This window comes from Rhinichthys klamathensis, unplaced genomic scaffold (genome assembly GCF_029890125.1).
Source record: "Rhinichthys klamathensis goyatoka isolate OS25496 unplaced genomic scaffold, OSU_Roscu_1.1 h1tg000123l_1, whole genome shotgun sequence".
NCBI classification, from domain to species: domain Eukaryota; kingdom Metazoa; phylum Chordata; class Actinopteri; order Cypriniformes; family Leuciscidae; genus Rhinichthys; species Rhinichthys klamathensis.
Window position 1 is genome coordinate 2063486 of NW_026606660.1, and position 27459 is coordinate 2090944.

At 39.4% G+C, this 27459-nt stretch overlaps 2 protein-coding genes across 6 annotated transcripts in view; both read left to right on the top strand.

Moving 5' to 3' along the window:
- Positions 1–27459, top strand: part of col12a1a (collagen, type XII, alpha 1a) — a 101713-nt gene that overhangs the window by 15723 nt on the left and 58531 nt on the right. For 3 of the 5 annotated variants that reach the window (XM_056255874.1, XM_056255876.1, XM_056255875.1), the window contains exons 14-24: positions 6963–7232; positions 9499–9765; positions 9864–10056; positions 11100–11224; positions 14199–14348; positions 14755–14874; positions 15853–16017; positions 16359–16505; positions 18320–18462; positions 19441–19570; positions 26621–26757. In XM_056255874.1, coding sequence (XP_056111849.1) covers positions 6963–7232; positions 9499–9765; positions 9864–10056; positions 11100–11224; positions 14199–14348; positions 14755–14874; positions 15853–16017; positions 16359–16505; positions 18320–18462; positions 19441–19570; positions 26621–26757 — 1847 coding nt within the window. The remainder of the gene's footprint in view (positions 1–6962; positions 7233–9498; positions 9766–9863; positions 10057–11099; positions 11225–14198; positions 14349–14754; positions 14875–15852; positions 16018–16358; positions 16506–18319; positions 18463–19440; positions 19571–26620; positions 26758–27459) is intronic. The other 2 variants (XM_056255877.1, XM_056255878.1) reach the window with 1 other exon arrangement.
- Positions 20964–26611, top strand: LOC130088893 (collagen alpha-1(XII) chain-like). Its single transcript, XM_056255882.1, has 2 exons — positions 20964–21405; positions 26377–26611. The coding sequence occupies exons 1-2, from the start codon at positions 21244–21246 to the stop codon at positions 26518–26520; spliced, it is 306 nt and encodes a 101-aa protein (XP_056111857.1). The 5' UTR covers positions 20964–21243; the 3' UTR covers positions 26521–26611.

A 27459-nucleotide genomic window follows, 5' to 3' on the forward strand; every position in this document is an offset into this window, starting at 1 on the left:
CGGGGCCCGAGCAAGGAGGGGGCCCGTGATTTGCTGTGGAGTAGATACTAGCCATCTGATTGCCAAAGCCTTACCACGCAACGCCCCCCACAAATTCGCCCTGTTGTTTAGTGGCGCTTGGCCGTATATTCCATGCATTGTCATGGAATCATTATCATTAAATAGTGACCGTTCGCAAAGACCCGCCTTTTTTAGTTACTGTGTGACAAGCCAGGCGTCTCTCACGAGTCACGCACATCATGTTCTCACCATAGCTCACGCAGTGAAAAATACATCGCGGGGCAAAGACTAACGTTACACCGAGTGACTACGAGAGAGAGTTCAGAGCAGCTTACTGTTGATATGAAACAAAGTCTCAACTTTCAAATATTTTCATTTAAGTAATTTAAACAATACCGTTTTCAAGTTCAAGTCCACCGATGTTGATCTACTGACAGCATTGTTGTCGGACAAAATTGCATATTCGGCGTTATGATTGGCCAGTTCGCCTGTCAATCAAACCCCCAGCAGGGCATGGTGAATTGAAACGTCACGTTTTAATTTGATATAACAAATACATTTATTTAATATTTAACTTGTGAACGATCTACCTGCTGCTGCACGTAGGCCTATAGATGGCTGCCTGCGCCTTATTAGAATATACGCATCAACCAATCAATCGCCTCCACTCTTCACTTCATTAGACTATTCTTAAAACACATGCGTCATCATCGACCCCACAAATTTTCGGTAAGTTTGATTATTAACTTGATGGATGTATGATGCTTTTTGTGTTTGATCAAACTATATTTTCGCCTAAAGGGCTGGCGATAATATATCCGGTAGAAATATGTAGCCTACATTTTCCTGCGCCATCATGAGACAAGTTTATAATTTATACGCGTTTTTAAGCATTGTGGTTTGGATACAAATTATTTTAAACTGCCCAGGCACAGTAAGCAGCGGGAGAGAATTAATTTTGGTTTTGAGACCATGGTGAACTTGAGACGGTTTTGCACAGCGCACTTGAGTTCCGACCCTGAGGTCTTAAAGTGACAGAAGCTGCTAATAAAGCTGCTGTCGCCATTTGTGTCAATAATGTTAATCAAACATCAGAAATAAGTAATGTACTGCCCTTGACTGAATCACTTTTGTAAAATTAATAAGAATGAATGTTGAATTTATAGTGAAAACTATGTATTGTTTATTTGATTACTTTATACAATATAATATTATTCAGTGCTTTAAGTTTTTCAAGTAGGTCGATTTCTTTTGTGCCTTTGTTCTATTGTTATTTGTGACTCTTGTCATCAGTAAGCTTGAGATTCTTTTCTTAAGCTACTATTATTTTTTGTGATATTGAAATTGGTCACAAGAATTCTGAAATTTTAGTGGCATAAAATTTTGATATGATAAAAAATCGTATTAAAAGTAATATAACTTAACTGTGAAGTATATCATAGATGAATAAAATGACTCGTATAATGAGCTCATGTAGTTGGTGACCTAAAGTGGTGGTGGGGGGGCCCTGCAGTAACTCATAGCCCCGGGGCCCAGTGAGCTCTTAATGCGGCCCTGGTTGTAGCATGTTAACGGTTTTGACAATGTACTTGGTCTTGGCGGACTAGATATAATGGACTTGATACTACGGTTGGGTATCTTTTGAATTTTAATGATTCCGATTCTGCTTATCGATTCCGGTTCTTATCGATTCCTAATTTTGATTCCAATAAGGTAAAAAAAATAAAAAATGAATAATTAAATATTAAAATATTAAAGAATAGCAGAGTTAACATCAATATCGAGAAATTATATCGTTGGTATCACTTTCGGAACGTTTTTTTTCAGCTGTTAAACAATAAAACACTGACGGCCAATCAGAATCCATTCTAATTAAAGGGCTCACACATTTAAAATGGCGGACAACATTGCAGAGAAGTTAATCGCCACTGTTTGACAAGTCAAGCCCCTTTTCAAGAAAATGGATATGGAAAACAATCGTTCATACCCTCTGAATAAACGTTGAGAAGTATTACCTCGTTTCAACAACATTGTCTTGCTTCCTTTGAAGTTACGGTGAAAAAGACTAGTTGTTGTTTTTATTCCACTTTATTGACTCTGTCAGCTAAATTCACTGTTAGATTATTAGATCAATTACACTGGCTTCACTGAAAACATTGCATGCTGAGGAGTGAGGACACCTGCTGGTTAAAGCTGTGTAAATCCAACAAGAACAGCAAAAACATGTTCAATGACGTTGTACAAACTTCGAAACCGCAGCGCGCGAGCTTAGATTAAACAGACCGTTATTATTCGTTGGTGTGGACGCAAATATATTTATCGTTATAGTTATTTTTACAGTTATCGTTCTTCATTTCAATCGCGTGAATGGCCCTTAAGTCTAATTGCAAAACATTTCATTGTAGCTGAATACCATGAACAAAAATCAACAGGCTAAACTCTTACACAAGGAACGTTTTTGTACTTGAAATATACTTAAATAAAAGATACATTACAAATATAGTTAGAAAAGTTATTCAGTCAAGAACAGCGAGTGAATTTTCTCTGCATCTTTTGTTGTTTGATTAACATTACTATAGAAAAGGTAGCAGGGATATTAGACTGCTGTCACTTTAAGAGCTTTACTTACATGTGTGTTTTCTTTGTCAACTCTTTACGTTCACTTAAAACATGACCTACTGTGTTTACGAGGATATTTTGACATTTTTGTGTGTATTTGTCCGTTCAAGTGCAAAAAGATGCGGAAGAAAACTCAGTTCAGTATCATTCACTATACAGCATGAGAGGCGGCTTTCTGTGCGCGCGCTTTGAATGTAGCACAGAAAACAACACTTGTGTCTTCTTGCTCAGGAATGGTTTAAAATCACATTGAAATCACTTTTCGTGTGTGCGTGTTTTGGATGTGTGTGCAGCACACTTTTCTTGCACTTAAATGGTTTGAAGGCATATTAATTGGACACAAAGAAATTCACTGTATCTGCATCTAATTCCTGACCTTAAGTATCCGATTCCAGAATTCCCAACCCTACTTGATACTCCCAATAAAGACAAAGACACTGGTGTGAGCTTGTAAGATATGATGCTGGGGCAGATCTAGACAGGTGAGGTGGAGACTTTTAGAAGAACCAACTTACAGCGAACTCTGAACCAGACTATTTAAATGTTGAGCAAGCAATCTCATTGGCTGATGAATCATCAGAGGCCAATTGAGAGAGCTTGTGCCGTGTAGTAAATGATGTGGTTGCTGGCAGAATGCATGTAAATGACTGTCTATATGGTTTGAATGAAGATTTTGAATGAACATGTCTTTAATATGCATAAGGTGGTCAGTCAAAGTCATAGCCTTGTAGGCAAGTGGGAACGTTCTAGTCACGGCTTGAGGTCCTTTCCTGACCTTGTTTCCCAATGCCTGTCTACCCTTGCACTTTCCAATCGAAATGAAGGCAAAAGGCCAAAAAATGACTTAATATGCATAAGGCGGTCAGACCTATTGTCAAGAGAATGTGTTGGGCTGAAGGACATAGCAGTAGAGAATTTGTCTTGCTTCCAGAGACTCCAAACTTTTCCAAAGGGAAATAATTTAGGATGACAGCCACATTAGTGCTAGAACTCCTGTTCCCAGTTAACATCAACATTTTGCTTGGATGGAGCACTAAAACAAGGATCAAAGACGGAAAAATAGCATATGAGGAGGTCCAAAAGTAGTCTGGTTTTAATCTGGCCTCAACACATAACAATTTCAGGACTTCATTAATGAACTCATGCACAGTATTTCGTTGTTGCGTCTCTGTTAAGTGGCTGCATTTTCACTCGATGCAAAAACAAATGAATATTCATGAGTTTTCAGAGTAGACATGCACTGCCGTGCCTGGAATCGGCAGTTCGTCTGCATTTTAATTATCAAAAGCAGCCTGCAGAAAACATTAACATATGATCTGCTCTCCTCTGCGCTCTGTCAGTAAAATCAGACCTCTATGCTGGCCGTAGAACAACGTTAGATCCAGGCAACCTGGCATGGAGTCCGGACTTCTCTGTCTGGTTCAGCTTGAATTAGTTATTGGGGCACGCATCACTGTTGGCTTAGTGATTTGAACAAACCCTTAACCCTGACTATTAAACTTTAGTCTTTAACTTTAGAGTTTGTGCTACGAACATGAATGGTAGCTCATAATGTGAGGCTTGTTTGGGGAGAGGTGTGCTGCTACTTTACGAAAATATTGGACTTTTTCACCTGGTGGGTAAGAACTGAGCCACTCAACACCTTAGCAATGTGTCTCTTGTCAACTCTTGCACAAACAAGTAGCACTCCAACCCACCACTCACTTATTAAAGGTGGGGTATGTGATTTGGAAAACGACCGGCAGTTGGAAAATCCTCCAAAGCCGGCTCTGACTCCACCCATTCGAAGAACATGGACGTGTAATCATGCACGAGCGAAAACTCAGATGCGCGAGAGATTGTAATGACGATTTACTACTAATCATGGAACCGGCTTTCCTGACGAGATGCGCATGCCTCACAAACTTTGAGTATGCGCACGACGGGGGTCACGCGCGCTGGGGGGAGGGGGGTGTGGTACAACCGTTTGATTGAGGCACTTACTGTCCTATGATTCTGGTGGTCTTGGAAATGATTGGCTGGAGTTTTTCGAGTCCTGCCCGTTCCACAGATGATTAAATTGCTTAATTTTCATTTCAGTGCTTCTAACTCAGTGGCTGTAAGTGGGTTAGGAATAGGATTTCAAGTTATTTTGAAAAAATGTACAAAAAAGAGAATCACATACCCCACCTTTAATTGGAAAATGTCATGTAAAATGTAGCTTATTTTCTTATTGTCCCTCCCAACAAAATGTTTACCCTTTTTTGAAACGCCAACTGTCTAAAACATTCCAAAGTAAAAAAAAAAAGACAAAAAAACCTGTACAGATGTTTTTGAGGAATTAGACATTGGAGCACTCTCCGGAAAGACATTGGGACAATTATTTTCCTAAGCACTTATCCTGTCATTTGCAATCCCTATCCTCCCAGGTCTATGTGATATCTAGTCCATGTTTGAGCTATGACGCAGATCTCTCGCTTAATTGCACTTTAACTTGGGCTGTTGGTTTAGACTGACAAATGGTCCGTTTGGCGTGTTTTAGACCAGCAGAGCTCAACGGGTGACTATGAGGTCTGGAGAACATGAGGATGAGGCGTTACTGGGGAAGTTTCACACTGCGGTTTATTCTAATTATCTATCCTGTGAAACTCCCACATTTTCATATAATTTCTGGTCCCTCTCCTCTCTTCTGCTTCGGCCCACTCAACAAACAACTGAGAGAAGGAGAGAGAGTGAGAAGATAGGTAGGTGGTATGGCGCAGATCAAAAAGAGAGCTACATCTGCAGTTTTAGCAGTCTGTGTTTAATGGATCGGGTTTCGTGTTCAATGGAAAGTAGATGTGGTGACAGATGTGTGGCAGCAGGGAAGATATTATTTTTGCAGAGTTGTTTTCCATGGTATGCATTTCTGACAGAGCAAATCAAAGCAATTGTGAGCTACCGGCATCTTAGACAGACTATTGGAGAATTAGATAAATGCTTATTTAAAGGAATAGTGCACTCAATAATTAAAATTCTGTTATTTTTTCAAATGTATGACTTTCTGGAGTCAAATTACTGAAGGAGAAGTTTAGCAGAATGTCCAAGCTGGTGTTTTCCCTCAGCGAAAGTAGAGAGTGATCAGGGCTGTCAACCTCCACACACAAAAAAAATGTAATCCAAAATGATTGATATTAATATTATGACAAGCTTTATAGAATAAAAAACCCAGCTTAAACACACCTACAGAATTTAGCTTGTTTTGTGACTTGGTCTAATCACTCTCTAAGGCTGGTGTTTACTGATTCATGTTAGGTTTGCCATCATGACTAGGTATCAGAAACCTCTTCAAAACCATTAAAACACACATGCCTAAACAGCTTGGCCAGGCTGGGCGACCAGTTAACCAAAGTAGCCTGGTTAAACCCGCCAACAGTATTTTGCTGGTCTTTGCTGGTCCGTTCAGTCTCTATACTTGGCCAAACTGGTGTTAACTGGATTAGGTGATTGGCAAGTTGGTCTCTTAGGGTGTACTCACACTAGCCAGTTTGAACCGTGCCCGAGTGCGTTTGACCACCAAAGCGCGGTTCGTTTGACTAGTGTGAGTGCTCCGAACCGTGCCCGGGCGCGGCTCGATTAGCCGGCCCTGGCCTGCTTGGAAGAGGTGGGCCAGAGCACGGTTCAGTTGGACTCGGGCGCGGTTCGCATGCAGTGTGAGCGCTAACCGTGCTGGAGCACGGAACAGGACGCGTGACGTCATGGTTTTGCGACGCTCCAAAACCAACACAGTCCGTTATCAAAGCTGCAAAGTCCTTGCTGCACTTCAGCTGGTACCTTGCAAACCTCCTCATACGAGCAGCACGATTACGTGAAAATTTTCGCGCCACTAAGGCGACGCATCTGTTTAACAACAGGCTGTGAGAGGGCTGTGGACCACCGTGGACCAAACGACACAAAATTATCCACAAAGAAAACAGAGCGATGGACTCCATTGTGTTCAGAGAGCGCCGCTCTTCTTGTTTATCCCGAAACCGTCGCACGCACCATAATGACGTAAGCGTGCTCCGGCACGAATGCTGAAACCCTATGTGAGTGCAGGCCAGAGGGGGAGTGGGGAGGGGGGACAATCGTACTCAATCGGTTCATGGCAACCGTGCCTAGTGTGAGTACACCCTTAGACCATCTAGGTGTCAGAAACCCCTCTAAAAGCACCAAAGCACAACTGCCTAACCAGCTTGGCCCAGGTGATTGACCAGTTAACCAATGTAGCCTGGTTTAAGGTGTTTCTTTTTAGCAGGAAAGTGATTGCTGTTTCCCTGTAACCAGACCTTGTGAGATTTTGCGTGTAATATGATCCATTTTTTGTCTTTTTCTCAATCATCCAGAACTTGGTTCACCTTCAAATCTGGTTACTTCAGATGTCACCGAGAGCAGTTTTGTAGCATCCTGGACTGCCGCCCCTGGCAACGTCCGTCTTTATCGGGTCACCTGGAAATCCCTGTTTTCGGAGGAAGCTGGGGAGAAAACCGTCCCCGGGGACATGATCACCACTGTTCTGGATGGTCTTACACCGGAGACCCGCTACAAGGTTTCTGTCTATGCTGCCTACAGCCGTAAGGAGGGGCAGCCACTGCATGGAGAGGAGACCACAGATGGTAAGTCCATTCCCGCCTGCATAATGACTTCAGCACATGACCGGCTGCTCTCTGTGAGTCTGGGGTGGGCCTCTCGTCCTGAGGTAACCTACCCCAGAGAGGGAAAAAACTTGATATACTGTATATAATGTCAGAATATTCCACTGACATGCACATAAACCTCAATGAAGTATATCAGCCCTTCCAATTTGAAGTGGAACGCCAGCAGTAAACGAAGGGGTCTACAGTCTGCACACAGATTAAAATTAAACTCAGCTACTAGCAAATAAAATATATGAGTGATGCTTGATAATGTGCGTTAGTCAGATGAGTTTAGTCGTTTGCCTCAGAAACTTACTAGGCTTATATATATACTCTATGTTCTGATCCAATCTGACTTCTAACCTGTAATACTGCCTGAATCATAATCCCACACTGTTCTTTCGTTGGCAAGAGGAGAACTGGCCCCCCCGACTAAGCCTGGGTTCTCCCAAGGCTTATTTCTCCATTCTGTAACCTGATGGAGTTTTGGTTCCTTGCCACTGTTTCCTTGGTCTTTTGGCTTGCTTAGTTTGGGACATTTAGTATTCAACAATATTATTGATCTGCCTGCATTGACACCAACTGAACTGAGCTGGACGATGACATTGCGGTTTTCTCCAGAGCAGCTGTATATATAAATGAACTAAATTAATAATTTTTTTTTTTTTTTTTTACAACAAAAATTAACCATCACTGAACTTACTTAAGCTAGACTATGACGCTATTTTTTGCTGCATTATTTTCCTGTTATCACTGTAAAGCTGCTTTGAAACAAAATGCATTGTTAAAAGCGCTATATAAATAAAGGTGACTTGACTTGGCCAGAAGGATAACGAAACCCACAGACATACACCCAAGACATATCTAGAGACCAGAATATCATACAGATTTGTGGATGGGCCAATAAGCAACCATCTGGAAACCACTGAGAAGACCCTATTAATGACCAAGCAACCACTTAAGGTGAAGCCACATTTACTGTTGTTCGCCAAAATCCTGCTGGTGAAATCCAGTCAGTTTCAATTGGAATCCTTACGTGAGGGTGAACATTTTTTTTTCTCTTGCTTGTGTTCAAGATGGTCATGAATTCTCTGCGCTGAGAAACAGAAAGCTGCTTGCTTTGAAAGTAACTTCTGTGTGAGTGGTGTTTCATGCATTGCTAGACTTTTGACAATGCACAACAGACCTTTTTTTGCCCATGAAATGTTACCATGCCATTAGAACACCCAAGCAATCATATAGAAACGTACAACTTGAGCACCTTAGCAGCACCCTGGCACCCATCCTCAACACCCTAGAAAGTTTATTTTATTCTCATCGTTCATGTTTAGGCGAGTTTAATTGCTCATTTATCAGCAACATAATGGCATGGTCTCTGAAGTATGCTGGAGGCAAAAGCTCTAATACAGAAATGTCTCTGTGTTCATTCTGATATGGGAAAAGTGACTATTATTCCCTTTCACAAGCTCAACACCAAGTCTGGGCAGAGCGTCATTGCCATAGGTTTGCGTCATTGGCACTGTTTCCTCTAAAATACCTCCGCACATATGGTGTAGTGTACGGAGGTGTAGGAGTGTGTGTAGTGGCTGATTTAATGATTTACACATGCTCTCTATTATCAAAAGATGCGGGATTTCAACACACTCTACAGCACTTATTGCATCTTCTTACTTAGCAATCAATGGAGCAATAGTTTAGAGCTGGTTAAGCATGCTGTACATTTGTAATTGGATTATCTTGCTGTTTGTTTATTGTCTGTCATCTTAAAAGTCCAGCAGTTGAGCCGTCTTCTGGCTCAGGCTTCTGCATTTCATTTCTGCCATCACTCTATTCCTTACCTCCTTTAGGACCTACATTAAGACACAGTGTCTTTTTGGAACAGGGATTCCTTGAAAACTTGGAAGTGTTGTTTTCCATCCATAAAACTCCCAATTTGAAAGTGTTCCATGGGCCGATTAAAGCGGACAATTCATTCCTTTCCCTCCTGCGTAAAAACACTCCGGTCATGGCATAAAAAGAGAACATTGCAGACAGTCCTAGAGCGTCTGCGTTATGCATGACGTACAACCATTTCGGCATGTCTGGTTTCACACAGTTTGGAGATCCGTGGCCTGTGTTAGATCAGGATTATCTTGGCAGACAAACTTTCATTATTCAGATGGTTTGGTTTTTCGGACCCCAAGGAATTGTAGTCGAATCAGGCCAACATTTAATAAACATTCTCTTTCATTTATCTCCTTAACAGTGTCGGCCGCTGCCAGAGTTCTTACGGTGTCAGAAGAAACCGAGAGATCCTTGCGGGTGTCATGGAAACCAGCACCCGGCAATGTTGTCAATTATAGGGTGACGTATAAACCTCAGGGTGATACACGTCAGTTGGCTTCCAAAGCACCAGGAGGCACCGACACTTTAGTCTTGAGGCGCCTGCAACCCCAGACCACTTACGATATCACTGTGGTTCCCGTCTACAAGTTTGGTGATGGAAGACAAAGACAAGGAGAAGGAACCACATGTAAGTTAACAGAAGATATTTGATAACTTGTTTAGGTTAAAGGTCCAAAGGTATTTGACCATTGTTGTCTAATTCGAAACTGTTTATTATCTCTGTAGTGTCTCCATATAAAGCTCCCAGAAACCTGCAAACTTCAGAGCCCACTAAAACCAGTTTCAGGGTGACCTGGGATCATGCTCCTGGGGATGTGAAGGGCTACAAGGTCACCTTCCATCCCACTGGGGAGGATGTGGACCTGGGAGAGTTGCTTGTAGGCCCCTATGACAACACAGTGGTTCTGGAGGAGCTAAGGTATGAGACGCCAGAGAAGACACATAAAACACTTAACAGACATCTGAAGATATGCCCTATCAAACACCTTAAAGCCAACGTGAAATCAAATGTACACTACATGGTCTTATTCATAGTTTTCAGTCATGTGAATTGTCAATTGGCCAATTGCATAACCTGCTTAGTCTTACGAGTTAGTTATATTTTTTTCTCTGAGACTGGACATAACTTTAAGTTGGTTACATAAAAAGTTTGATTGGTCAGAAAAGTAAGACTGATTAGCCCTTGGCTAACTGCCAGATGATCAGACTAATTAAGTTTAATTATGACACTAATAGTGCACCACTGGCAACTGTGGTAACACTTTATTTCAATGGTCCACTTTAGACACTCTACTAACTATAAGTAACTTTGCAACTACATGTCAACTAACTCTCATTAGAGCATTAGTAGACTGTTGGATTAGGGTTGGTAGAATAAGTCAACATTAGTTGCAAAGTTTCTTATAGTCAGTAGAATGTCTGTTGGGGAGCATCAACATAAAGAGTTGGCTGATATTAAGCAGACCGTCTACTAATACTCAGATGAGAGTTTGTTGACATGTAGTTGCAAGGTTACTTATAGTTAGTAGACTGTCTAAAGTGGACCATAGAAATAAACTGGAAATGAACCGGAAATAAACCGTAAACCGTAGAAATGTTACCGGTACTGTTATCACTGAATTGAATCAACATTGAACTTACTTGAGCTGAAAAATGACACTATTTTTTTCCGTAGAGGTGCTTTTCAGCTGAATTTAATTAGTTGTGTTTATATTCTGGGCTCATCTGCTTGCCTGTATAAAGTATTCATCATCAATTAGGTTTATACTGAATTCGGTCTTTTAAAATCCCTATAAATGTCTTAGTACATTAGTATTTAGTACATGCCTGGCAACAGAGGAAAGCCTTGTTGTGCACTCATATAAGCGTGTGACTTCAAGTGAAACTGTGCTTGATCATCGATTAGCCTTTTTTAGGTTGATAAAAGAGATTGTTGACTGATTTGTGTCGCTCTCATCTCAGGGCCGGCACCAAGTATACAGTGAGTGTGTTTGGTATGTTTGATGGAGGAGAGAGTATGCCATTGGCTGGAGAGGAGAAGACCACCCTCTCTGACGCCCCTGCACCTCCAACCATTCAAACTCCAGGTAAGATTAATGAAAAAAACCCTGGTACTTTCTTTAACCCTCTCAAACTAACCAATCAGATCTCATGTTACCGCAGAGCACTGAGGTCTTTACGTACAAAGTAACTTGTGTTCCAAAACAATTAGCATACACCATTCATTTTGATATATGGAACAAATCTGTTGGTCTGCTATGCATTTAGGCTCCATATATAACAAAGCGTAACATTTTAAAGTTCTCTGTCAGTTCGCAAATCGGAAAAATAGGCTGCAGTCTAATGCTTTGAGTAATGGCAAATACCTTTCAGCACAGCTAATTGTGTTGTGAAAGAGCAGACAGGGTGACTGCGCCACATGGTAGCCATGTCTCTGCCTTTGCATGGAAGGACTCTTGAATTTCAAGAGCTAGAAAGACTATCTGCTTACAATTACCAATGCTTTACAACTTGGTTAGGAAAAAAGTGACTTACAGAATGAAAGCTTTGCACATGGTCTGCTGACCCTGGCCTGGAATGTCCATTCTAATTGGAAACAGATCCGATGGTGAGGGTCGGCCGACCGACACCAGCGGGAGAGGGAAAGGGAAATATTCCCAGGCAAGAGCTGAGGTGTAATGCACAGCTTGTCATTTGCATGCTACAGACACTAACAAACAAAAAAAAAAGTTGCATTTTACAAGTTGAATTGGTAACACTTTACATTAAGGTCCCATTTGTTAAAGTCCCCATGAATTCAAAATTGACCATACTTACTTTGTTTGCCTAAATTGATCGTTTTGTGGTGAACAATTCATCAATGCCAGCCAATCCACACAAAAACATTTTTTGGCTTCGTAATCTTTAATCAAAATCTGAAATTTCCCCTCCCCTCTGCATTGGAGGACCTTCCCTGATGACGTAGGTTTGGGTGTCTGCTTAACATCCGTAACCACGCCCCTCCAACTGACAGTAGACAGGCTGAATGAAAACACCTACTTTTCTAGATCCAATCAGGTGCTAGTTGGAAAAAAAGCCACGCCCACTATTTTTCCTCATTTAGTATTCCGTTTCTCTCGGAAATACTTCACAACACTGGAGAAAAGTCGTTTGCAACTTCCGGTTCACGGGGACTTTAACATTAGTTAGCTACATTATGAACTAACAATAATAAATACGAGCAAATGATTTATTATTATTCTTAGTTAATGTCAATTTCAACATTTACTAATGCATTATTAAAATCAAAAGTTGTATCTCAGCTAAAATGAACTAACAATGAACAGCTGTAACTAACGTCAACAAATATTAATACATACTGTAAAAAAATGTATTGCTCATTTTTAGTTAATGCAATAACTAGCGCTAACTAATGGGACCTTCATATAAAATATCATAAATTTTAGAATTTCTTAGTATTTAGTCTGAGCTTTTGCTAATGACAGCAGCACTTAAGCCTTTGTTTGGTCAAAACATGATTTTCATGTTATCCATGGTCAAGTCATGTCAACATCACAAATTTGCTTATTTGATTAGTGAACTAGTGGAGAATCTTAAATATTTCTTATTCGTTTTATGTCACAATGTTTCTCTGTTCTAGATTGTTTTAAATCCCAACACTTTTAGGTTATTTCCAGTGTTAAATTAGATTTTATATGGCAGATTTTCACTATTGTCTGTGCCATTTTGGCCACTGTGCGTAAAGGAGCAAAATTGAGCGTTTCATTGAACGGAATACACATGATTTCAATAGGAAATTGCAGATCTGATATTTAACTATTTAAAATATGCTTTATCCATTTTCAATAAAAGTTTAGTTATACTTTATTTCGATAGTCCACTTTAAACATGCTACTAACTATAAGTAAATTTGCGACTACAAACTAATTCTCATTAGATTATTAGTAGACTCAGACTGTGAGGTTGGGGTTAGTAGATATATATATATTCCCCACTTTCTTTGAATCGCATCATATAACACGGCATGTACGTTATGCTGTCATTCAAGATTATGAAAGCACAACATACTGTATGTATGCTCTATTGACATGCTTAATAAAGCCCATGCTTGTCTGTCTATACTGCGCTAGATCCTTTTAGCTATTAATACTCTTATATCCATACATTTTCTTCTTCTTCTTCCATTACAGAGAGTACTTTTTCCAGTGGAATTACTAGTTTCCCTTTAATGCAGAAAAGGTTTTTGATTGGTCTTATTGATTGTAAAAATAAGCTTGTGAAAGGTAAAGTGTTCAATTTTTCCACAGTTAAAATACTTTCTTAGCATGCAGAGATGGCTACAACGGGATTGTGTGCGTGCAATGCATTGACCAAGCATTTGCATCGGTGTTTGCTTTACTTGCTTAAAGTATGTTCCTGGCCTTAGTGTTTAGGGTGCAAGGAGTCGTAATTTAAAAGTGAGGATTCCACATTACAATTGAGAATGAACACCTGTTTGGGCAATAAATCTCGTTTAAAGCCTCAGATAATTCGTTTTATTGCTACTAAGAAATTCCCACACAGTGTCTAGATAAAACATTTCATAATATCCACAGCATTTTAAGATATTAGCTGGCTGTATCGATTTTGTGTTATCTATCCATATTTTTTGTTGCTTGAGGAAATGATCTATAAATCAGACAATTATGCAACATGTTCTCTTTGAGCAGGGCCAGACGGGCGGCGCTTTCCCCTCTTTTCCCTTCATTCAGGTATCCGGAGAGACATCGCGATGGGACACAGACCAAGACGTCTCTTACGGACAAAGAGTTTATAGTTTAAAATGTTATTTAACACAATATATGTAAAATGTATCATCTTTTCAAAATGCCAAATAAACGGTTTTGTCATGCTTTGCATGACTGTGTGAATATTTTGTGTCCTAAGCTTCGATCTGCGTCCTTTATCACAAATCACAATCCATTTTTATCTTTGCGACTGCTTAAAACTAGTTTAAACGAATTATTTTTATTAATTTTATGATAATTAACTGACTGACTGAATTGTTCTCTGGTCGTACAGATGTAACGTGCAAAACCACTGCCCAGGCCGATATCGTCCTGCTTGTTGATGGATCTTGGAGCATCGGTCGTCTAAACTTCAAGACCATAAGGGCTTTCATTGGTCGCATGGTGGGTGTTTTTGACATCGGAGCGGATCGTGTCCAGATTGGTAAGAGAAAATTACCCTGAATCCTATATTTGCGAGAAGGTCCACAGCTAAGCGACACCCATAGGAAAGAAAAGTCATGAAATAGATCTCTTTAGTATTGCAATCTATGAGAAAATATGTCTTCTAGACATATGTTTCTCCTAAAAATGACACTTGTAATCTCACATCTGTGCTTTATAGAGTTTCAGAAGAACAATGTCTCAAACTGATACCAAGTTTTGCAATCAAAATCAAATCTCAGTCTAACCTCAAACATTTCTCATGAATTTTTCCAAGATTAAAAGACCTGAGCTGCTATGCACGTGCATTTTATAGCGCATACTCTTTAAACATTTTTGGAGAAACACGTAAGAAGATGCTACCGTCATCTGTGTATAAATATGAACGCTGTGTTGTCCGTTTATAGGTCTGGCACAGTACAGTGGAGACCCGAAGACAATGTGGCATCTAAATGCTCACGGAACCAGACAGGAACTGCTGGATGCCGTGGCCAATCTACCCTACAAAGGAGGAAACACTCTGACTGGTAAATCATATTGTATTCTGATCTAAACGTCAGACCCAGCATCATTCATTGGAAAGGTGTGTGTGTGGAAAGTTGTCATGTTGTCATCAGTTCTCTAGATTGTCTTTGAATGGCGTAGCGTAAACACTGTAAAGCCTGACATAATAAATAATAGTCATAGTCATACAAATATATTTTTTAAACAGTTTATTGAACTTTTAGACAGAAAAAAAAATGCATGTGTTTTTTGTTGATCATCATATTTGATATATCTTTTATGGCTCATATAGTCTGATATAGTGAGAATATGGAGAAGGAAAAAACACCTCAGTTTTATTCAGAGGCTCAAACTGAGCAAAAATATGCAATTTGGTGCAGATGATGATATTTATATGGACCAAAAATTAAGATGCTTGCAGTGCAAATCAATGAGATCTTTATAACAGTATAGCAGACATAAAACTTACATAAAAGGCATATAAATATCAGTCGTCACTCAATATCTGCCAATAATGTCTTAGTAAGATGAACATTAAATGCTTAGTTTATGAACAAATTTCTGTCGTTTTTGTTACAATGCAGTGCGATAGGATTATGCTTGAGAGATGAACAAATAACCCTTCCTCAAAAGCCTGATGATCATATTTGATACTCACATTTGAAAAAAATTTTTTCTAAAACTTAACTTTGAGTTGCTATTGTTAAGTAAGTAGACATTTTACTAGCAATATAAAAGTTAGTCTTATGTTTACTTTATAAAAATCAATGCAGATTTCACAGTTGAAAGACGAGAATCACGAGCTGAAGGAGGCGATTTGTACAATTATACTAAAATACCTTTTATTTGCTGAAAAAGTGATTTTTCATCATTTAAATTCATCACCTTAAAAATGTGCGTATCAAGTATGATACAGTAGGCTTTATATTGGTCTTCACTAGACTTAGAACCATTTTGTGTATTAATTAGACTAATATTACCAATATTGCCTTATTCCACAGGCCTTGCTTTAAACTACATCCTTCAGAACAATTTCAAACCTAACGTTGGGATGCGTCCAAACTCCCGGAAGATCGGTGTTCTGGTTACTGATGGCAAGTCACAGGATGACATCTTGGTCAACTCCCAGAACCTCCGGGACCAGGGGATTGAACTATATGCCATTGGTAAGAACAAGTTTCCCCTTATGGTCAGGAAGACTTCACGGTCTGAAGTGAAAGACACTGGATAATGAGTTAAAAATCTGTTCACTCGGCGGCAAAGCCTCTGGGCTGCTCTTTCTGGCATCCAAGACCAAGTCCTGAAATCTCAAAAACTGCTTACCGAACTCACTTTTAAATAACACATTTCAAATTAGCAACAAAATCTGATATGAATTGTCCCTTAAATTATGTTTCTAATGCTCAAATAGCATTAAAAAAGCTTATTTTTCAGGCTGGACCAACAAATGCGATATCAACGAACCAATATCTGAATATCTGACTTTAACATGTTCTGTGATCTCCAGGTGTAAAGAACGCAGATGAGAACGAGCTGAGGGCCATCGCTTCTGATCCCGATGACATCCACATGTACAACGTTGCTGACTTCTCCTTCCTTCTGGACATCGTGGACGACCTGACGAACAACCTGTGTAACAGTGTCAAGGGTCCAGGTATGACTGAGGCCAAACAATAGGCCTGAGAGACTGTGTGTTGCACTATTACACCGCTGGGATGCAGTATTTCTGAGGGAAAAGCGATGGCCAAAAGTGGATTCGGACACGCCTTAAGTGCACTCGCTTTAGACCAAGCGCTTTGATCTTTAAAATAGGGCCCACCGTCTTGAGTGACAAGTGTTGTTTGTTTTTTAAATGGTGGCAATGGCAACATGAAAAAAGACATTAAGAAATGAATTATAATTATCATCATTATCAGTTTCCTGATAGGTAATGTTCTTCATTAGGCTGTTTTATAGAATAGAGCGCAACAGCCGGGTTCCAAAAGTAAAACATCTCGTACATCAATTTTTATAATACTTTTAACACAGACTTACCATGAGTTATGACATTATCATAAATCGCTGCAAAAACTCACTCATAAAGCAATCGAGTCGTTCCACTGCACTCAAGCAACCTATACATTTGTATATATCTCAATATTTCATCAAACATAAAAAATAAACATTTTATGTGTATAATCAACAAGTAAAACAATAAGTCAATATGTTTGTATTGTATCATTTAAAAAAAAAAAAATTGCAATGCCTCATGGGATTGTAGTTCTTTCCCTTTTAAAAAAGACGTTACACAGTCGATTTTTCAGATTTTCCTAACAGCTTTGCCTTTTTTCCCTCATTTTCAAATATTGTACTTTTTTGCTTCTATCAAATTTAAAATTTTATAATATCATTATTGCTCTGAGCTGGGTGATTTGGTTCATCGCAACAGTTCCTACAGGGAAACCATTTTATGTCTCATTTTTTACTTTGCTACACTGGAAGAAGCAAAAAAAAAAAAGAAGAGATTACAGGAACTATAACACTTAATACACTTATAACACATAATTCGCTAACAGTGCTCTAAATGTGTCAGAAGATAATACTAATCATTTGAAAGTTCAGAGTATTAACAGTAGCTGGTCTTTATTTCAGTGTTTTACAGTCAGGGCCATTTCTCGACTGGGCTTCTTCTAGCCTCTGTGTTCTTGTTTTGTTTTTTTTGAGCCTGGAATATCTGTCTGCGCCTGGATCAAGTATCAGAGTGTCAAAGTTTCACCACGAAGAGGTCAAGCCTTCAGGGGCTCGGTTTTGTAAAAAGAGGGAGAGAAAAGGAAAAGCGTATTTAGACCTAGCCGTTGATAGCACTCCATCAACTCGTCAACATAATGGCACTGCAATTTAGCCACAATTCACATACGCAGCTTAGCATTGGCATATGAAGATGGATTTTTTTTAAATGTTATGAGAAAGAGGGTGATCAGAAATACAAATATTTACTGTATATTGAATATATATACAGTAGTCAACATTTGCAGTGGATCAAAACCTTTCATCAAAGTTATACATGAATTTTGAACAATACCCGTTCTTGTCTTAGGACAACTTTGATGAACTTTTTTGATCCACTTCAAATGTTGACTACTGTATATATATATTAAAATTAACGGTGGCGTAATAATGATTGCCACAACCAGAAAACACAATACAGCATCCAATCATCCATTCACATGTGGAAATAGATCAATAAAAACAGTCAATAATTTGAGTATTCATATCATTATTCTAATCAAATGCATCACAGTATGAAATTGATCTCTAAAATAACTCTAAAATTCGAAATACGTAGGAAGATCATGAAAACCTTGATTTTGTTTCACAGAATTATGGGTCAGATTCAGAAACTGCCCTGATGACAGTACACATGTAATTCTAGAGTGTGTGTGGGGGGGTCAAAGGCTAAACCCTAATTACCATCATGACCCGTCACAGGAGGAGGCCCGGAGCCACCCACCGATCTGACGACCTCTGAAGTGACCCATTACTCGTTCCGTGCCTCCTGGGTCGGCCCTGATGGACCTGTGGAGAAGTACAGAATAGAGTATGCGAGCCCATCAGGAGGAGAACCACAACAGGTATGAGCACCTCATATCCAGGTCAAGATGACTATTCCTCATGCATTAGAACCGAAGTATTAAAAAATCAGTGTGCAACTCATCGAACATCATTTCAGTGATGAGAAAGTTACTTTTAAACGTAATGCGTTACAATATTTATTACTCCCGAAAAAGTAACTAATTGCTAGTTACTTTTTTAAGTAAAGTAATGTGTTACGTTACTTTTGCGTTACTTTTTCTCACCTGGCTGAGGCTCACTCTATTCCGGGGCTTTTTTTTTAACGCAGTTATGCATTATATATAACATACGCCTTAATTTTTTCTAAAAATGCATTCTTTTTTTTTTAATCAACACTTGAATGTGGGTAAGTTTCCTAAAAAAGCAACATTTTGAACAAAAAGCTGAGAAAATCAGAATGCTGATCAAAACAAAGATGGAGTAGATCGAGTTCATCAACACCCTCAAAGCTTCACAGTCCTACACCTCGTCCTGGGTTGACATTTCATCCAGTAACATTAGGCAGTTTTATATGCTTTTGAATGTTTGATTATCGCGTTAGCTTACATGCGCGTAAGCAATCCTCTCTATCGCTTGTTTCTGCTTCTTCTTCGCTTGTTTTTGGATCCGGAGATACTGTACTATTTCAGAAGATGCGTAATAGCGCCCTCTACCGGATAACAGTGAAAACATAGTTTTTTGGGAAAACACGTCGATGGCGGGGCAGTGTTAATGTTTACATTTCTAAAGTAATGCATTACTTTACCCGTTACATCAAAAAAGTAATCTGATTACATAATGCACGTTACTTGTAATGCATTACCACAAACAATGCACATAAATGATGCAGAATGAAAGAGCAAAGAAGGAAACATTTGGAAACAATTCAGAATGGCTAACTTGTATTTGACCTAGAAATGATTAATTTGTTTTCATGGCAAACACAGTCATGTCCTATTCTTGTGTGTTCTCACCTTTATTCTGTTCCTCTGTTGCAGTTGTTTGTCGACGGGACGGTGACGACTGCGGTCTTGGAGAGTCTTACCCCAATGACGGAGTACATGGTGAAGGTTTACTCAGTGGTGGGAGAGGAGAGCAGTGACCCCCTCAAAGGCACAGAGACCACATGTAAGTGTGCATTTATCCACAATTCACTCTTCACCAGAACAGCCAGAGCCAATTCCTCAACAATATGTGTCAGCACACCAAAACACACAGCAAAACATAATCTCAAACAGAATGAATTCCACAATGGACAAATGTAATTGCTGGTTTGGAAGTACATATTAATGAGGTTGTGGCTCTGCTCTTCTATATACCATGGTAATATCATTTTTAGACGTAATACCCTTTTTTTTTTGGAACATATAATGTGGTAAATTTACCTTGGAGTACCATGGAAATCCCATGGTATTTATATACAGTAATCATTCACATGTATTGTGTCACACAAAACTTGGGTGATTCTCACAAAAACATATCTAACGTTTTTTTTTTTAAGAAATGAATATTTGTATTCAGTTAAGGATGCATTAATTTGATAAAAATGACAGTAAAGGCGTTTACATTGTAACAAAAATCTACTTTTTAAAAAGTCACCTTATTATAAACTTTCTATTCATCAAATTATCCTGAAAAAATATGTATCATGGTTTCCACAAAATATGAAGCAGCACGACTCTTTTGAACATTGATGATAATAATGTTTCTTGAGCAGCAAATCATCATATTAGAGTGATTTCTGAAGGATCATGTGACGCCGAAGACTGAAAATTCAGCTTTAATCAGGAATAAATGACATTTTACAATATATTCCCATTGAAAACAGTTGTATTAATATTTCACAATATTCCTGTTTTACTGTGTTTTTACTGTGTGATCAAATAAGTGCATCCTTGCTGAGCATAATAGATTTACTGTATGTTACTGTAATGCAACATATTGATATTTTAGTATCATCTTTACTGGTTAAAAATGACCAGGATTTGCGGATGTTTAGCCAGACACTGAGAAGGTGCAACTAAAATGCTACGCAATGTACATTGCTAATAAACGTGCTATTATTGCTGTACTCTTTTTGCCACATTTAACCCTAATGCCATCATATTCCTTTCACAGCGCTCTGAATGTGACCGTGTTTCATACGGCATGATGCTGCTTTGCACCGCAAAGTGTCACTATGTGATTTCATGTACATACATGTTGTCTTTACACTGAAAAAAGTATTTTCCTACTCAGTATTTTGACTTGTTTTCCAGTAAAAATATCAAAATGTTTTTAAATCAAGATCACATTTACTTGAGAAGCAAAATGACATGAGATATTAAGTCTTGTTTTCTGAAAAACGTATCAAAATTAACCAAGTTTATGCTTAAAACAAGAAAAAATGGCTGCCAGTGGGGTAAGAAAAATAATCATGTTTTCTCTTTGAATTAAGTTGATTATTCTTACTCCATTGGCAGATAATTGTTCTTGTTTTAAACAGAAACTTTATTTTGATCTTAAGTCATTTTGAAAGAATGTTTAGATTTAGTTTAGGAAAACGACAAAAATACCATAGTAAGAAAATAGATTTTGCAGTGAATATGTCGACATTTGCATATCTGTCTGTTTGTCAGTCTGTCAATCATTCCCATCACGCGTGTATCCCATGATCATTCTCAACCATCGTCTATCATTCCATTCCACCTGGTCACGCATCCATCAATCCACCTGGAATGCTTCCATGTTCCCATTCGAGCTTCAGTTCGCTTAGAAGGATAGTCAGGGATCGAAATGAATAAGAGAAAGAGAGAAAAGTCATGTTCCCCTCTGTAGTGCCTCTCAGTGCTGTGAGGAAAATGAACATCTACAAGGTGCGCTCCACCACCATGAATGTGAGATGGGACGCGGCCAAAGGGGCCACAGGCTACATGCTTCTCTACAATGCACTAAACGCCACTGAACCCTCTGAAGAGCAGGAGGTACGGTGACGACACACAGTTTAACCACTGCCCAAAATGCTTGCCCAATATCACACCGTCCACACTGCAAAAAAAAAACTTGCATTTTTCTTACTTAGTTGACTTAAAATGACTTAAGGCCCTTGCACACTGAGTCCGAAGTTTTCGTATGCGTTTTTTCATATTCGTGATTCGGTGGCTCTGAATTGTCAAAACACCATTCAAACTGCTCGCTACGGATGCGAAATACGCAGAAAATCTAACCCGATCAGATTTTTTTATGACGGACGAAAGTTTCGAAGGCAGTGTGCAAGCGTGATTGACATAACGTGAGGTCGTATTCATTTTTTAACGTGTGAAAATTTCGGACGCGAATTTCGGACTCAGTGGGCAAGGGCCTTTAAAGGGATCTTTCAATAAAACGAGGCATTTTTTGACTAGAGACTGAGACCTGACTAGAGAAAACAAAGAAAAAATGCTGTTGTCTACCCTTTTGACAAATATCAGTAGGTAGGGAAACTTCAACACCCATAATGCACTGGGCATGTTGCCGTCCAAGGCCACCCCTAATGTCATAAGGTAAGGTAAAATGTTTTGGTTATTAAGGCCCTGAAGTTCCCCTGTTAGGTGGCTAGAACGATAGAGAGAAGCACCAGTTGTATGGGTTTCTTTTATGAGTATGTGATGGCTTCCCTTGTTGTCATATATAAGATAAAGCGAGGTGTGCCACCGCTCATTCTAGTTGTAAAACTATGTTTATAGCTTAGGCTTCCTCTCATGGTGAGAGCATTTGAGGCCGCCGCTCATTCATATGAAATATGTTATCAGTGGAGAGATAAGTGGCAGAACATCATTCTAGAAAGAAGAATGGGAATGTTTATGCCACCGCTTGTTTTTTCTACACATCTGTGTTAGCCCTCAGGCTATTAGCCACCTTAGGGTAGAGTAGTTGGTCTCTCTCAAAAAAAGATTTTTTGTTTTGGAGTATAAACTGACGCTGGAGCTTCAGATAGATCTTATGTCCGGCCCACAGGACCGTCTGACATTTTTTGGTCCTGAATACATCGCTCCCTTGAGCTCTGTTTGGGTTTTCAGTAGGCTGAGCGGTTCTGCAGCCCCTCGTATTAAAAAAATGATAATTTTCTCGTAAGGCTGAGGCTCCTCTGAGCCCTCAGGTAGATCTATGCTTACAGGCTGGCCCTCACCAGGTTCCGCCTCTGTAGCTATCCTAGGCTACGCTAGGGATAGTGTAGGCGTTCTGCTAAAGCATTTCTGACTTTGGCCCTTCACTTTGTGTATGTAGGTTTTTAGCATCCCTATATGACAGCCTCCTCCCATGGGAGCTGTTAGGCCAAGGCCCGCCCCCTTCTCTGCATTCTGGGGCGAGAAGAGTAATGCAGTTTGGTGCAGAGGCATGATTTATAAAGACCCTGGGTTAGGCCTCAATAAGGCCTCCCCGGTACAATGGTCTTTCTTGAGCAGGGTTAGGCCGTCTTTCGCCTCACAAAGAGACTGGGTTTTGTCTGCCCGACACCGCCGTGCAGAACTAGCATATGGATTTGGGCTGCCAGAATAGGCTCCACTCACCTCGCTGAGCTACTGCTCGAGGGTCGGGTTTTAGGTGGGTGGCTTACAAGCAAGCCCCACTCCCCTAGGCTGGCCGCAGATAAAATTCTGTCACCTCTAGAGCCGCTGGCGGGCCCACACCCTGTTAAATCTCAGGGTGAGGTGGTAGTATTCCCCTGTGATACAGGGTAGGTCTGAGTACTTCACTTTCAGTTCTGTATTATCCTACCGCGCATCATTATGGCTCGGGTCGAGCGGAAGGTTCTAACCTTCACTTCTTTTTGGTTTTCGAAGTACGCTCCTGTGAAGCCAGAGCATTGCCATGAGCTGACGCCAATGCGTACAGATGGTTGGCCCCTGACTCTGGGGCCTCCGTTGAGGCAGAGTGGTGTATGTTGTACTCGCCTTGCTTAAAGGGTGCTGCGTTTTTGCTGAGTACACTGCCATGGGCAATGTGATTAGGTACCAGGATGCTGTAGACGCTGTGTAAACAGCTTATCTGCCAACGAAGGCTGCGCCATTAGGTAGTAGGCCTCAGCAGGCCTCCTTGACTGGGCAGCCCCCAAGAGGGCGCGGTAGGCCAGCTTACCTCAGGTGGTTGGGTCTTAGTAGTTCGGGCAGTAGACTCACTGATGGGTAGTAGGCCTTAAACAGGCCTCCTCAGAAGGGAGTCAGTTCAGCTGGCCTTAGCAGGCGGCGAGCTTGTGCCCTAGCATGACTAACCTGCCTCAGTCCCTTCAGACGAAAAGGTGATTATCATGTTTGCAAGGCACCCTTATATACTTCCCGGTCATGCAATAATGATTCATGGGCTGTTGCCGGTCAATATGATTGCCATGATTTGATAGTAATTTCAGACACCTGTCATGCCTGAGGCGGTCCCCCTTAGCGTCAATCGACACAGTGTCTCGTTCCCTGTTCTCAGGGAACAGAGGTTACAGTCGTAACCTAGACATTTTCAAAAATTAACTTCAAAATTCGCGTTTTCACTATAGTTGTAGAATAAAACATCAAAGTATAGTCAAGCTTTATTTTACATATCAATAGTAAAACCCCATTAAACCCCCCTCTGTGAATTAGTCTTCCGGGTTCTGACGTCATACCAGCACCACTCTATTCCACCTTGCTTTAGTAGGAAATACTTCTTAGCAAACTTTTTGTTATAAAAGTATCGGCTTGTATTGTTCCAGGGTGCAAGAATTCAAAGAGTAAACATTTAGCGGGAGTGAGTTAGTTTGGGTTTCCAGTGAAGGATCCAGCGTGTTGTAGGCAGCGGCTGAAGGCTGCAAAGAATCGTAAATACGGAGAGAACGCCTAGATGGAAAATATGAAAAACCTCCATGTTTCAAACTCACAGTGACAGTGTTTTATGCCAAAATGAAAAGAACCATTTTCACGAAAGCCCTGGAGAAGTCCAAAGACTTTTGCTGACAAATAAACATGAATTTCTGGGCCCAGGTAACTGAGAATGAATAAACATTGTTCATTTACATATAATACCGACATTATAACAATAAAAAACAGGTTGAAAATTGGCGAAGTAACACTGAAAAATGTATGAAAATTATGTAAGGTAATGCACAAGAAAAAATATCTGCCACATGGGTTCAAAGGGAAAACAAGATATTTCTTACCCTATTGGCAGATACTTTTGCTTCTTTTAAACAAACTCAATTAACACTCAAGTCAAAAATCTTGTTTTAGGAATGTTTAGATATTTGTACTGACAAATAAGTCAAAAATACAGAGTAAGAAAGTGCAGTGCATTCTTCAATATGAAGATAAGTGAACAAATATATACAAATATTTAGTGCAAAAAGTGCAATTATTTTGTACTTACTGGAAGGGACCAAATGTTCTAATGGAACCCCAGTGATCTTATGCAGCTCAAATCTGTCAACAACTATGACATACTGTAGCAGAAAGAGGAAATGGAAAGCATTTTTGGAGATATTGTAGATACCACAGGTGGTAGGTCTACATTTAATGGGTTCAGAAATGTCCTTTATATTGCAGCTTTTGGAAAATAACAGCTCATTAGCGCTCTGGGGCTTTTTAGCACAGTTTCTCTTTCAAGTATTTCACATAGTCGGAAGATCCAGAGGTCTCGACGTCAGTTCTGGCTAGAATCTGATGTCCACAGGGTTTGTCTCAGAGCGCAGATGTTTCAAAATTGCTCCTCCATTTTTTTCAGTAGAAAGAAAGAATATGCTGAGAGATTTTGGCTGCTAGTTTAGACAATTATAATATCTTCACTGAAAGAAAAAAAAAATCAGTATTTTTCCAGTACAAAAATCTAAACATCTTTGAATCAAGATGCATTTACTTGAGAAGCAAAATGACATTAGATATTAAGTCTTGTTTTCTAAAAAACTGGGGGAAAAAATCAGTTTTACAAGACAAAAATCTACCAATGGGGTAAGAATTTTTTTTATGTATATTTTTGTTTACAGAAGATTAAATTTTTTTTTTTTGAAAACAAGACCTAATATCTTAAGTCATTTTATCTTAATTTAAAAATATTTAGCTATTCGTATTAAAACAAGACAAAAAGACTAAGTAAGAACATAATTTTTTTTGCAGTGCTGGGATACAGAAATAAATAGAGGGTATAATAAGAATTTGCTTGTTAGGTGCAAAATACTTTCTCTGTGGTTTTTGTGTGCGAAAATATATAGTTCAAGACTCTGTACCATTATAGAAAGCTATATAAAGGATTCAAAAGTTTTTGTGCTTAAACTGCCCTGCTGAAAAGACCAGCATATGTTGTGTTTTGGATAATGACCTCCAGCAGTTCTGCACCCGTCGTCTTAAATAGCTTAAAGTCAAGATCAAATAAAAAATGAACCCTTTTTACTTTCTTGGCCATGATCCATCATGGTTTTCTAAAGAAAGAAAAGTGCTGTTCTCGGTAACTTTGTAACTCTTTGTTAAAAAACCTCACTGGCTTTTCCATTTCAGTTAACATCCCAGTGTTATTTTAGCATCATTAATATACTACTATAGTTTGTGTTAATATTTTGAATGAGATTTTCTTTTCATATTTTCTATTTTTCTTTTAATTTTAAAGTTTTAGTAATTTTGTTGTGTTTGTGTAATATTTTTTAAATGTCTATATAGTTTTTATTTATAGTTTTAATTTATTTAGTGCTTAAACTAAACTTAAACTAAACAAAAAAGATTTTTTAGTTTTAAAAAAAATATATTTATATATTTGATTTTATTTCAGTTAATGTTGATTTGATTTCAAGTAATTTAATATTAAAGTAATAGTTTTTTTTAATGGTTTAGTAACTGACCATGCACCTTAAACAAGCTTGGAAATTCAAGCTGGTCTTTTCAGCACGGTCATAAGCGATTCTTCCATCATGTTCCTGTGAACAAGTCCACCATCCCTTTGATTTGTGATGTGGTTGACCTTCACAGATGCGTGTGAAAGGAACAGTTACTGATGTCCAGCTGAAGAAACTTCGTCCCAACACGGCCTACAGCGTTTCCCTCTTCGCCCTGTACGGCGATTACGCCAGTGACCCTCTCACTGATCAGGGGGTGACCCGTAGGTGGCGCTAGGGCTTTCTTCCTCTCAGCAGGGATGTTTGGCAGACTTTCACATTCTCATCATTTGTTTGTCTGTTTTTTTTGTTGTTGAATCTCTCCCATCTTCATATAGTGCCTCTTCCTCTATCCGGTGAGTTGAGGATTACAGATGTTACCCACAGCACAATGCAACTGGACTGGGATGCTTCGCCCGGCGCCGTTCGTAAATACATCATCACTTACAAGCCAGATGAGGGAGAGGCGAAGGAGGTAAGGCCAAACCCATACCTGCAAACTCACGAAATTGGCTGGTCTGACATTGAAATAAGCCATTCACAAGATTTGTGATTAAATGCAGGGCTTGACTTTAATACTATTGTTGTATTTTTAATGTATACATTTTTCAATTGTAGTCTTTTAAAAGGCATCTGAAATAATAAACTAAGGCTGCATTTACACTGCAGGTCTTGATGCCCAAATCCGATTTTCTGACTATATCCGATTTTTTTGACGACCCGCTTACATCATCTTTTAAAAGTGACCCATATCAGATTTTTGCATTTACACTACTCACTGCTGAAACTACCAAATGTAGACTCTCTGACCCGGGAAAGGAAGTAAAACAGCACGAAATACAATGGATGCAGATGCGAATAAAATTATCCAGTGTTTTGCTTTCCACAATATTTTTTAAAGTCATTAAGCTTTTTATCTTACGGTGGCACTGTAGCCACGAGCGCTTAAAACCGTGCCTCCCCATATCTCGTGAAATGTCTTCAAACACGGATTTATTTCTGTAACAACCCTGCATTTTTGCCTCAAACACTCAAAAGACATGAAACCTCCGCATTGCTCCACTGTGTGTATCCTTCGTCCTCCATCGCGCCTATAATAAGTCATGTGATCTCAGTTGTGGTGTCCACCTGAGTTGACGTCACTTTTTTAATGACGTACGACTCGCATTTACTGGGG

What these genes read in the sequence shown, in the direction of transcription:
- LOC130088893 (XM_056255882.1), top strand. Translation starts at nt 21,244, where the DNA reads ATGTTCCCCTCTGTAGTGCCTCTCAGTGCTGTGAGGAAAATGAACATC. An exon ending in AACCCTCTGAAGAGCAGGAG is followed by an intron (nt 21,406 to 26,376) that starts GTACGGTGACGA and finishes TGACCTTCACAG; the next exon opens with ATGCGTGTGAAAGGAACAGT.